Source organism: Xyrauchen texanus, chromosome 41 (genome assembly GCF_025860055.1).
Source record: "Xyrauchen texanus isolate HMW12.3.18 chromosome 41, RBS_HiC_50CHRs, whole genome shotgun sequence".
Classification (NCBI taxonomy): Eukaryota; Metazoa; Chordata; class Actinopteri; order Cypriniformes; family Catostomidae; genus Xyrauchen; species Xyrauchen texanus.
The window spans coordinates 2,223,809-2,237,746 of NC_068316.1; the positions used below are offsets into that span (position 1 = coordinate 2,223,809).

At 36.9% G+C, this 13,938-nt stretch overlaps 1 protein-coding gene across 1 annotated transcript in view; it reads right to left on the bottom strand.

Moving 5' to 3' along the window:
- Nucleotides 1–13,938, bottom strand: part of kcnh2b (potassium voltage-gated channel, subfamily H (eag-related), member 2b) — a 264,994-nt gene that overhangs the window by 237,797 nt on the left and 13,259 nt on the right. Inside the window, 1 exon segment of the mRNA XM_052113349.1 lies at nucleotides 185–415. Coding sequence (XP_051969309.1) covers nucleotides 185–415 — 231 coding nt within the window.

A 13,938-nucleotide genomic window follows, 5' to 3' on the forward strand; every position in this document is an offset into this window, starting at 1 on the left:
AGTTGGAGGTTATCGCGCCCAACTACGCAAAAAAAACAAATCCAAACTAGCAAAAGCAAACAACTTCAAACGAAAACGCTGATGTATGTTTCCAGAGCGAAACGAACACAAGCAATCAAACAGCTCCTCCATGTCGCATCTAATGAAGCGTGCGCTTCCTGCGATTTAATAAGGTTTGTCCTACCGTCCTTCCTGTAGAGCGCAATCTCCACCTTCCTCTCTTCCGACCCCAGCAGCGCTTGCGCCATCTGTGCAATGGCCAGTCTCTTGGTGTGTGGACCATACAGGAAGTTGCAGGTGCACGGCTTCTGCATGATCTCAGCACGCGTGTAGCCGCACATGTGACAGAAGCCATCATTGCAGAAGATGATGGCGCAGTTCTCCACCCGTGCATTGGCTATGATGAATTTTCGACCTGTGAGAGAGACAAAAAAACAAGAGGGAGAACTCTGAGTCTGATGTAAACATTGGATGTAAAAATAATATAATTTATTGTATTTGATGTATTAATTAAATTAAATTCACTAAGTTGTTGAGCAGTTACATCGCCACTTTGCATCTATTTTTGGCCATGAGCCGCCTACTTAGACAGGAAGTGACCATCTGACTGCCATATAAAGCAACCAACCACAGTTCATTTTAGAGATGCACCGAAATTTCGGCCGCCGATAAACATAGGCCAAAAATTGCATTTAATGCTATTTTTGATTTTTGGCTGAAACAGAAAAAAGCCTGAAAATCATGACGGAAACTGTTGAATTTATATCCAGTATAGATAAAGAAAATGCAGCATTTATTATTAAAATAATAATAATAATAATAAAAAAGAAATCTAAATGTTACATTATTATAATGTAAAATAATATGTCTAATAAATAAAAATATATATATATATTATGGGGGGGCCAAACAGGAAATAATTATATCAAATCTAAAAATAAATAAAATAATATTGATATAAATCAGAATATATACAACCCCAATTCCAAAAAAGTTATTACAGTATGAAAAATGCTAATAAAAACAAAAAGAGGTCATTTGTAAATTATATTCACTCTTTGCTATATTGAAAGCAGCACAACTACACATTATATGATGTTTTACCTTGTGAATTTCATTGTTTTTTGAAAATATGCAGTCATTTCAAATCAGACGATTGCAACATACAGCCATGCACTTGTAATCCGGGCAGTATGTGGTTTGAAGTCCTGCTGAGCATTCCGGGACGTCCCATGAAACTGGTACTGGGTGACATTATATGTTGCTCAAAAATGTGTACATATCTGTGTGCATTAATGGTGCCCTCACAGATGTGTGAGTTACCCATGCCATGGGCACTGATGCACCCCTGACCCATACAGACACTGACTTTTGGACCTGATGCTAATAACAGCTTGGATGGTCCTTTTCTCTTTGTCCCGGATAACACGACGGCTGTGTTATTCAAAAACTATTTTAAATATGGACTCATCAGACCAAAAAACACAGTTCCACTCTTCTACTTTCCATCTAAGATGAGACGAGTCCACAGAAGTCGGCAGCACTTCTGGACAGTGATGATGTACGGCTTCTCCTTTACATTTTAAAGTCTGAACTTGCATCTGTGGATGCAGCGGCGAGTGCTGTTGACTAACAAAGGTCACTAAAGTAATCCCAAACCCATGTTCATGATATCCATTACAGATGAATGATGTTTTTAAGACTGAGGGATCAGAGATCACGAGCATTCAGAAGTGGTTTTCGGCTTGCCCTTTGTGCACTTATGACCAGATTCCTTGAATCTTTTAACACTATTGTGCACTGTAAAGGGTGAAATGCCCCAAATCATTCCAGTTTGTCTTTGGGGAACATTGCTCTCAAAAGTGCTGGATTATATGCTGAAGCATCTGTTGGCAAATTGACAAGTCTTGAGTGACCCTTGCTCTTGAGGGACTAGACTTTGGAGGCTCCTTATTTACAATGGCACGATTGCCTGTTTAACATCTCCTGTTTCACATCACCTTGTTATTTCAACTCATTAAATTGTTATTAGTCTTAAATTTCCTGTCTCAACTTTTTTGGAGGTTGTTGCAATCATCTGATTTGAAATTACTGTACATTAAAAACAATAGGTAAAACATCATATAACGTGTAGTTGTGCTGCTTTCAATATAGCAAAGAGTGAATATAATTTACAAATCACTTATTTTTGTTTTTATTGTCATTTTGTTTACCGTCCCAACCTATTGGGAATTGGGGTTGTAACTGTAATTCTGAATATATAGTTGAAGGTTTGAATATATAAATGTAAATCTGACTATATAGTTATAAATCCTAAATACATCAATATAAATCCAAATATATACTTTTAAATCCTGAATATAAAGTTTTAAGTGCGAATATATAAATATAAAACTAAATATATAGACTTACAACTATGAATTGAGATTTACAGGATATTTAATCATTCAGATTTATAATTAAATATTCAGATTTACAACTATATATTGAGATTTATATTTATATATATAAAAAAATTACAAGTAAATATTCAGATTTTAATATTATATTATATTCATTATTTCCTGTTTGGCCCCCATATATATATATATATATATATATATATATATATATATATATATATATATATATATACATATATATATTATTAGTATTGTATTTATAATACATATACTATTTTACATTATATTATAATAATGTAATGTAAAATAACATTTGTATTATTATTGTTTTTTATTATAAGAAATATTAAAGTAAAAAAATGTCATGTGGTGTAAACGTCCGCAGACAGCAAATTAAATCTTATGAATTCTCATTAAAGCTGAAATTCTTGAAAAAATGATTTTGAAATAATCTTATTAGTATTTTAAAAAAATAAGAAATAAGCAGTGAAAAAAAATTTGTTTTAAAATATTTTTTAATATTTGAAAAACATTTGTCCACAAAATGAAATTCAGGTGGCGAAACCAATATGTAGGTAGCCATTATGTTGTTATATAACGGGAAAAACATAAAACAGAGAGGATGCCTTTAGATCCTCATGTTTAAAAAAATTATAAAAATCACATTTTTATGAAAAGGCACATTTTGTTTCGGTCATTTGGTGTAACCCTGAGAAAACTAATATAATCTTGACTCACTTTTATATAATAAAATATATGTTTGGAAAATGTTTTGAAATGAATTATAAAGTTGTGTTCACCCTCATGTACTCAAGATACAAGGTAAATATTTGAATATAATATATATATAATTATATGTTTAACTTGATAGTTACACTGCAAGTAAAAATGATATATTTTTGTAGAAAATGGCATATATTTTTTCCACATTTGACACAAAGATTACATTTCTACGAAGTTCATATATGTGTTTTAAACAAGATTTTTAAAACAAAACAAAATCTAACTTTTTTCATTTAAATGCTTTTTTTTAAATGTCAGTTATTACAACAAAACTCTTTTATTGTCATACTTAACATCTAGTCAATGCGTCTGATATAAATTCAATCACTGCTTCATTGATTCATTTGTTAAACTGATTCAAATCAATAATTGTGAGTTTGTTCATCAGTTGCACTGTGTTTTTGTCTTTTAGTGTAAACAGCAAAAACAACGCAACTAAAAGTGTGTTGTGGAAAAATTGTCCAGTTCAGAAATGCAGTTTCTGAGTCATAAACTTCAGAACAGCTGCTCTATTGCTCCAGCTTCTGCAATACATCAAACACGAGGCTTACCGCTGAAAGACTCCACCAAAACATATTCATACAGTAAACACTTCATCGCTATGACAGGTGTACCGTTTACAGTATGTGGCAGACACGCACGCTGACCTTTACACAACCCCCTTTGTCTACTCCACACACAGGAACTTGAGCCAAGCATTTAAATCATTCGCTGAAGTTCACAGGACTGAAGAACCACAGCAATAAAAGTCTGATGAATGACTCCTGCTGAAGGAACACATGAGTTCTGCAGTCTCACTTTCATAACATTCTGAGAAAGAAAGGCCAAAATTGGGAAACGGGGAGACTTTTAATGTGAAAGTGAAGTCAGCAATGATAAATTAACCCACGAGGAGATAAATTTCATTCGCACTAACACTAATGATTAATTTTAATGAAGTTTAGTCTAGTGGAAGTGAAAGTAGAGAGATTTGAGAGGTAGATATTATAGGGTGAATCTCAAACACACTGTCGAGAATTGCCCAAAAGTCATTAATCACCCTTATGAAAATATATTATATTTTGCATAAGGGTCATTGAAAAATAAGTTTGTCCAAGGTGATAAAAACTAAAATTTTTTACAAATCTAGCTTTTGAAACATTTTGTATTAAAACAAAAAAAATGTATAGCATTTTTTTAAATAAATAAAAAAATTAAATAACTGAATAATTTAATCATTCAAGAAAAACAAAAAGGTAAATGGTGTAAAAGTAAGTAAAAGGTATCAAAATACATTCCTTGCATGTTATTAATTATATAAATAAATTATTAATTTTGTTAGTATTTGGTGGCATTGCCTTTAAATTGTTTAACTTGGGTCAAGCGTTTTGGGGATCCTTCCGGAAGCTTCTCACAATCAGTTGCTGGAATTTTGTCCCATTCCTCCAGACAGAACTGGTGTAACTGAGTCAGGTTTGTTGGCCTCATCGCTCACACAGGCTTTTTCAGTTCTGCCCACAAATGTTCAATCGGACTGAGGTCAGGACTTTGTGATGGACACTCCAATACCTTGACTTTGTTGTCCTTAAGCCATTTTGCCACAACTTTAGAGGTATGCTTGGGGTCATTGTACATTTGGAAGGCCCATTTGTGACCGAGCTTTAACTTCCTGGCTGATGTCTTGAGATGTTGCTTCAATATATCCACATAACTTTCCTTCCTCATGATGTCATCTATTTGGTGAAGTGCACCAGTCCCTCCTGCAGCAAAACATGATGCTGACACCCCCATGCTTCATGGTTGGGATGGTGTTCTTCACCCAAACCTCACCCTTTTTCCACCAAACAAAACAATTGTCATTATGGCCAAGTTTAATTTTTGTTCAGAGGGCATTTCTCTAAAAGTAAGATCTTTGTCCCCATGTGCACTTGCAAACTGTAGTCTGGCTTTTTTATGGTGGTTTTGGAGCAGCGGCTTCTTCCTTGCTGAGCAGCCTTTCAGGTGATGTCCATATAGGACTGGTTTTGCTGTGGATCTAGATACTCGTCTACCTGTTTCCTCCAGCATCTTCACAAGGTCCTTTGCTGTTGTTCTGGGATTGATTTGCACTTTTCACACCAAACTACGTTCATCTCTAGGAGACGAATGCGTCTCCTTCCTAAGCGGTATGACGGCTGCGTGGTCACATGGTGTTTATACTTGTGTAATATTGTTTGTACAGATGAACGTGGTGCCTTCAGGCATTTGAAAATGGCTCCCAATGATAAACCGGACAGGTCCACGATTTTATTATGATGTCTTTGCTGATTTCTTTTGATTTTCCCATGATGTCAAGCAAAGAGGCACTGAGTTTGAAGGTAGGCCTTAAAATACATCCACAGGTACACCTCCTATCAGAAGCCAATTGGCTAATTGGCTATAGACTTGACATAATTTTCTGGAATTTTCCAAGCTGCTTAAAGGGACACAACTTCTGACCCACTGGAATTGTGATATAGTCAATTAAAAGTGACACAATCGGTCTGTAAACAAGTAGATGTCCTAAACAACTTTCCAAACTATTGTTTGCTAATATGAAATATGTGGAGTGGTTAAAAAATATGTTTTAATGACTTCAAGTGCATGTACTTCTGTATAACTTCTGAGTTCAAATGTAAGTATGTGTATATATATATATATATATATATATATATATATATATATATATATATATATATATATATATATATACCTAGTATTTTTACTATTCTAATAATTATTGCAGATCGAATATTCGAATACTCATGCACATCCCTATATAATACGTGTTTATTTATTTTGTAATGTTTATTTGTTTATTTTGTCCTCATAAACAATTTTCTAAAATGAATGCACACAGAAATAACGAACAATAAAGCATTACATTTAAAAGGAAAACAAAGTATATTGACCGAAAATGTGTAGGCTGAAGCTTTAGCTTATTATACACAACATATCTTAATAGGCATCCCTTTCACCACATGATGAGGGTTAAACACGTTTTCCCCCAAATTCTCATTCTTCATTACTGTAATGCAAAAAACTCTTGATATAGCACATCTGTAAAGTAGGCTTCCTGTTTTGAAACTGGAGGACCTGCAAATGCATTAGAGGACTGCACACCGCAGGCAATAAGTTCAGCCCCAAAACAAGACAAAATACACACATACATACTTTCTACCCCTTAAACATAAACTGAAAATTAAGATGCATTTAGAAACTAGCTTTTCAATTTCATTTGATTGTTTATGTTTAATTGAGGTGATTTGCAAGTATGTGGAATGGATATATAAAAAAATTATCTCCCAAAAAAGGAAGCACTGAATTTGTAATAGTAGCATGTCAGGTGCTCTTATTTTGTGCTGAAATTAAATTTAATGCATTTAATCTGTCATGCAGCCATAATGGGCTCACCTCAGTGTGCCTGCAAGTCATCATGATCAAGTTGAAACCTTACATATTTGTAACTTTCATCCCATATTACGGTGTCCTCACAAAAGCCATTAGTGATACATTTTCATCAAGGACTGAAGCGTGTGAAGGAGAATCGGCGGCCCAGGAAGCTCTCTTCAAAACTCACTCGCCATCAGTTGTTGTTAATGTGTCACTGAGATAAATGTGTCACTCTCTCTGTATTATTTCTACAGTCTGTGAACAAAAGTTACCCAGCAGCGTAACTTTATGTAATTTACATATGGAAGTCTTATAGGGATTTTTCAGTCCATTTTAAAAATCATGAGTCAGAAGATTTCAAAAGTTATATCACACCTTTATTCAACAAGCCTCAACAATCCTTTAAAACAGCTATTCTCCTCATGCAGTGGCAGTCATTAGGTAATTAGTTTGGCAGTCGTGCAGTATTGATGTGCTCTCACACTTTCCTTCAGGCAATATTAAAACAATCACACCAGCAGCAGGTTCTGTTCCTCACAGCCTTTAGCAGCTGTTCTATACAGAGACACAACACAATCGACCCGTCTTTGTCGATGTCCTTCTCTTAGTCTATCTGTCTCTCTGTCTCACACACAGGGGGTCCAGAATCAGACAAATTGAGAAAATGCAGAGGTCATAAATATTTCCAACCACCCACAAAACTGTTTTTGTCACTATAAAAATTGTATTATTCAGCATTAGATATGTGTCTTGCTCCATCATTTTGAGTCACATATTAATAGTATTAAAGATTTTAGCAATTTACTCAATATACAATCAATTTTGGGCTGGGTATCGAGTTCGATACATTTTAGGCACCGACTGAATTGCCTCTAAACAATCGAGAATCAAAAAATGTCTTGTCGTTCGGCACCAAATTTCGATACCTAAGGGGTTAATTTCGTCAACGTCACTGATAAGCATGTAGCATGCTAGATGTGCCCAAATATAAAAGTGCCGGTGATTGGCTGTGTTTAGGCATCAAGGAAAAACACTAGTTTACACCAGTTATGCCCAGAGACGTGAGACGTGGCTCACCCGTGAGGTTGTAGTGTGTATGTGTCTCAAACCCCATACATGTGAAAGATGTGGAAAAGATCAAAAGTGTGGCTACATTTCACCAGGCTCGATGCCATCAGCGCGCAATGCAATATTTGCGACAAGATAATTGCTGCCAAGACCGGCAACACGACAAATCTGATGAAGCACTTGACAGTGCACGGAATAAACTTAAGAGCAGAAAGTTGCTCTGTCTTCAACTGCAAGAAGACCGAGCTGGTGCAGTCATCCTCTCAGCGTCCTGCCACAGAGCTTCCTTGAACATGCCCACCACGAGTCCTTCTCCAAAACTACTGATGAATGCAGCAGCACTATGACTGGGACTCCGACAGGTAGGGTTAAAGTTTTGCAAACAAACCAACAAACAAAATTGGCTAACTTGTAGTGTTACACGTTTGAGTACTTGTTAAATTAACGTTTCTGTGAGCAGTGGTGACATAGTCCTATAAACTGGGACCTACTACCTACATAATGTTAGATATTGTTTGGATGTATGGCTATAGATAGCTAGCTAAATCGATGCTAAAAATGCTTTAAGGTTGACAGTAACTGAACAAGTTTAACGTACATTAAACTAGTTATCTTGTTAAACCGTACTTATCCTTAGGGTTGGCTGAATTAACAGTTTAGCTTTCTTGTTTTGTTTTTTTTCCTCTTCACAGCCTCGGCCCCTGCCGACCCTGGCATGAGGAGACCAGAAGGCTGAGGAGATGAGTCTTTGAGTCTGTAAAAAAAAAGTCAACAAACTGAAAAAATAAAAACAAAGATTTTTGGTAATGTTTGTAGTCTTGTTAAAACATATTTCATAAAATTGGTATCGAAAAAAGTATCGTTTAGGAATGTTTGTTAAGTCAAAGTATCAACATTTTTTGAACGATATCCAGCATTAAGTAAATATATTACTATAAATATGTAATATGCTAACAATTAATACCAACATGCTAGCAACATGCTTGCAATGCCTAGCTAAATTCTAAAACATGCTAGTGTAACGGGAGCCAGCTGATAGATAAGTACACTAGGGCTGTAGCCTTTAGCCTCCTTGTTAGCGCAACCACAGAGCAGTTAGAACAGGAGCATGACAATGGTGCCATGACCCGGATGGGAGTGAGGTTTAGGAGTGTGTGTGTGTGTGTAAAGGGAGCCAGCTGATAGATAGCTGTGCAATGTGTATAAACCTCACTCTCCTGACCTCAAGAGATGCACTAGCGACTGACACTAGAGGCTGTAGTGTACTAGAGGCTTTAGCACCCTTGTTAGCGCACCCGCCTCCCATGCCGGAGACACCGCTTGGAGTCCCGCACGGAGAGTGTAGAACAGCGTCACACTAGCAACATGCTAGCATTGCCTAGCTACATGTAAAACATTTTAACAATGACTAACAACATGCTTGCTTTGCCTATCTTCTTGTTAAGCATGCTAACAATGCCTAGCAACATGCCAGCAACATCTAGCTACCTGATAAAACATGCTAACAATGCCTAGCAACATGTCAGCACCCCCTAACTTCATATTAAACATGCTAACAATGACTAACAACATGCTAGGATTGCCTAGCTACTTGTTAAACATGGCAACAATGACTAGCAACATGCTAGCATTGCCTAGTTACATGTTAAACATGATAACAATGACTAGCAACATGCTAGCAACACCTAGCTTCATGCATAACATGTTAGTAACATGCTGTCATTGCCTAGCTACATGTTAAATATGCAAGCAATGTCATGTTGCTTGGTAGCAATGTCTATCTATATGCTAAAATATTCTAGCAACAACTAGCAACATGCTAGCAATGCCTAGCTAAATGAGAGAAACAACTAGCTTCTTTCTAAAACATGCTATCTATCTAATCAGATCTATCTATCTATCTATCTATCTCTATATATGCATTTCAACTTTTTTTATCAAGGCTTTTCAAGCCAATATAAAGTTTGTTCCTTGGGTAAATTAAATGAACAGAAACAATCACTGTGAGAAGGCCAACACCTAGCTTAACTCAAAACAATCAGACACATTCAACTGAATCCTATGGAAAGATTTACATTACCATTCCCTTTTCCCTCAGAGATTCAACATTTGCAGTTCATAAACTGTTCCACCCAATATATTCAGTAGATAGAGTTGTGCGGACACATACATGATGTAGAAAGACAATAGAGCCATTTGAGATGAGCCATTAGCTGCCGCATTAATGGCAAATACATAACGGAAACAAACATATCTCCCCATCTTTCCATTACCACACAATGCTGTCGTTTTTATCTCTTGTGGTGCACTCTGAGCGGTTTAGCTGTATAACAAACAACTCTCACCCATCTAACATTAAACCACAACTTCTTTCTGACAGGAACTAGAACTTCCATTTCCTTCAAAAATCTGCATTTTGTTTTACTCAGTAAAGAAGACCATACTGACTCATAAAGCTATGAACTTTGTTTGATGTAACACAATCCTTTAATCAAATACAAATTTTACAGCTAAACAACCTTACCACTAAAATGGTCTGATGAATGTTTATTCCTAATAAAAAATGAAAACATGAAGTGACACACCCCTACTGAGACAGTAGCAGAGAAGAGGAAGAATAAGAAAGAAAGAAGGGAAGACAGACAGAGGAAAGAAACATACAGAGGAAAGAAAAAGACAGATAAAGGAAGGAAGGAAGATACAGACAGAGGAAAGAAAAGACAGATAAAGGAAGGAAGGAAGAAAGGAAGACAGACAGAGGAAAGAAAAAGATAGATAAAGTAAGGAAGGAAGAAAGGAAGGAAGACACAGACAGAGGAAAGAAAAAGACAGATAAAGGAAGGAAGAAAGGAAGGAAGGAAGGCACAGACAGAGGAAAGAAAAAGACAGATAAAGGAAGGAAGGAAGAAAGGAAGGAAGGAAGGCACAGACAGAGGAAAGAAAAGACAGATAAAGGAAGGAAGGAAGAAAGGAAGGAAGGAAGGCACAGACAGAGGAAAGAAAAAGACAGATAAAGGAAGGAAGGAAGAAAGGAAGACAGACAGAGGAAAGAAAATGACAGATAAAGGAACGAAGGTAGAAAGGAAGGAAGAAAGGAAGGAAGACACAAACAGAGGAAAGAAAAAGATAGATAAAGTAAGGAAGGAAGAAAGGAAGGAAGACACAGACAGAGGAAAGAAAAAGACAGATAAAGGAAGGAAGAAAGGAAGGAAGGAAGGCACAGACAGAGGAAAGAAAAGACAGATAAAGGAAGGAAGAAAGGAAGAAAGGAAGGAAGGAAGGCACAGACAGAGGAAAGAAAAAGACAGATAAAGGAAGGAAGAAAGGAAGGAAGGAAGACACAGACAGAGGAAAGAAAAAGACAGATAAAGGAAGGAAGAAAGGAAGGAAGGAAGGCACAGACAGAGGAAAGAAAAGACAGATAAAGGAAGGAAGGAAGAAAGGAAGGAAGGAAGGCACAGACAGAGGAAAGAAAAGACAGATAAAGGAAGGAAGGAAGAAAGGAAGGAAGGAAGGCACAGACAGAGGAAAGAAAAAGACAGATAAAGGAAGGAAGGAAGAAAGGAAGACAGACAGAGGAAAGAAAATGACAGATAAAGGAACGAAGGTAGAAAGGAAGGAAGGAAGAAAGGAAGGAAGACACAAACAGAGGAAAGATAAAGATAGATAAAGTAAGGAAGGAAGAAAGGAAGGAAGACACAGACAGAGGAAAGAAAAAGACAGATAAAGGAAGGAAGAAAGGAAGGAAGGAAGGCACAGACAGAGGAAAGAAAAGACAGATAAAGGAAGGAAGGAAGAAAGGAAGGAAGGAAGGCACAGACAGAGGAAAGAAAAAGACAGATAAAGGAAGAAAGGAAGGAAGGAAGGCACAGACAGAGGAAAGAAAAAGACAGATAAAGGAAGGAAGAAAGGAAGGAAGGAAGGCACAGACAGAGGAAAGAAAAGACAGATAAAGGAAGGAAGGAAGGAAGACACAGACAGAGGAAGGAAGGAAGAAAGGAAGGAAGGAAGGCACAGACAGAGGAAAGAAAAGACAGATAAAGGAAGGAAGGAAGGAAGGAAGACACAGACAGAGGAAGGAAAAAGACAGATAAAGGAAGGAAGAAAGGAAGGAAGGAAGGCACAGACAGAGGAAAGAAAAGACAGATAAAGGAAGGAAGGAAGGAAGGAAGACACAGACAGAGGAAGGAAAAAGACAGATAAAGGAAGGAAGAAAGGAAGGAAGGAAGGCACAGACAGAGGAAAGAAAAAGACAGATAAAGGAAGGAAGAAAGGAAGGCACAGACAGAGGAAAGAAAAGACAGATAAAGGAAGGAAGAAAGGAAGGAAGACACAGACAGAGGAAGGAAAAAGACAGATAAAGGAAGGAAGGAAGAAAGGAAGGAAGGCACAGACAGAGGAAAGAAAAGACAGATAAAGGAAGGAAGGAAGACACAGACAGAGGAAAGAAAAGACAGATAAAGGAAGGAAGGAAGAAAGGAAGGAAGGCACAGACAGAGGAAAGAAAAGACAGATAAAGGAAGGAAGGAAGAAAGGAAGGAAGGCACAGACAGAGGAAAGAAAAGACAGATAAAGGAAGGAAGGAAGAAAGGAAGGAAGGCACAGACAGAGGAAAGAAAAAGACAGATAAAGGAAGGAAGGAAGGAAGGAAGACACACAAACAGAGGAAAGAAAAGGCAGATAAAGGAAGGAAGGAAGACACAGACCAAGGAAAGAAAAAGACAGATAAAGGAAGGAAGGAAGGAAGGAAGGCACAGACAGAGGAAAGAAAAAGACAGATAAAGGAAGGAAGGAAGGAAGGAAGGAAGGCACAGACAGAGGAAAGAAAAAGACAGATAAAGGAAGGAAGGAAGGAAGGAAGGAAGGAAGACACACAAACAGAGGAAAGAAAAGGCAGATAAAGGAAGGAAGGAAGACACAAACAGAGGAAAGAAAAGCCAGATAAAGGAAGGAAGACACAAACAGAGGAAAGAAAAAGACAGATAAAGGAAGGAAGGAAAATGAAAAAGCCAAAATCTGTTACAATGTTTCTCTGCAGACTAGAGGGGACATCCTGAAGAGGACTGACTCCACAGCTGATATTGACAGTGTTGACGGAGCGGAGGAAGTGCTTGAATTGAGGGGGGGCTGGGGGGATCCGGGACCCCCCATAAGGTATTAGGGACCCCCCATAAGAAGTAAAAAATAGAATTAGGGGGGTCCCTCAGATATTTTTATTTTAGTAAAAAATAATAATAACAAATCTGATTAAATGCATGCAATGGATACGGTAAATTTCGTGAATTGATTATTTACAATAATTTTTTTTAAATTTGGCTAGTTGCCATGTCTCTTTAAAATGTAAACGCCCGCCCACATCTAAAGAGTGCTGTCGCATGACATCGTTGACTGACAGGACTGTTTGATTGGCGCCGCTCCGTTGAAGCTAATTTTAACTTTTAAAAAATGGAGAAAAATAAACCTCCACTCGAGGTCGGGAAGAGAAAGCTTCTTACCGACTTTTTTGAGGGGTAATTGTCTCTCTCTATATATCTTTCTACTTTAGCACTCCCGTAGAACCAGAACTATTAATAATGAAAAAAATAGTAACTTAAGCCTAAATGTTTCCAATTACGCAAGGAATACAAAAGCCCCGATATGGTGTGGGTAGATATAGAGATCTCGACAGAGATGGATAACAGCTTTTTAGTAAAGGTTGTTTGTGTGCTTTCTATGCTTTCTAATTTCCATTCAGAATTTGTATAAATCTTGTTTTTCATGATGCCAGCCAGGACCAATGGCCACGTAAACACAAAGTTTCGGGAATTACATACGCATTTATGCGGGATTCACTCTTGAAATAGCAATAATTGACATTGATTGCCATGGCATTGTTTGTTTCTGAATAAAGCAGCCTTTTTCACTGAAGTGGTCGTTGAATAGTTGCTGACTCACTCATAACAGTGCTTTTCCGCCACCTACTGGACGTAACTATGTAAAAATCGCATGTGCTGAAATAGTTGAAAAATCCCCACCAACACACTGACAGCCTGTTTTGTCACAATCTATATGTTTAATATCTAATAAACAAGTTTCATCCATTTAATCATTAAAGTATTTTGGAACAAACATTATTATCACAGTGTCACATAATCCACATTAATCATCCAGTTGTTTTTAGGGTAAAAACTACATTGGTAAAAAAAAGCTAGAATCATTCTGTTGGATGTACACTACTGTTCAAAAGTTCAAGAGTCTCTTCTGCTCACCAAGCCTGCATTGATATGATGCAAAATACAGTAAAAACAGTAATTCT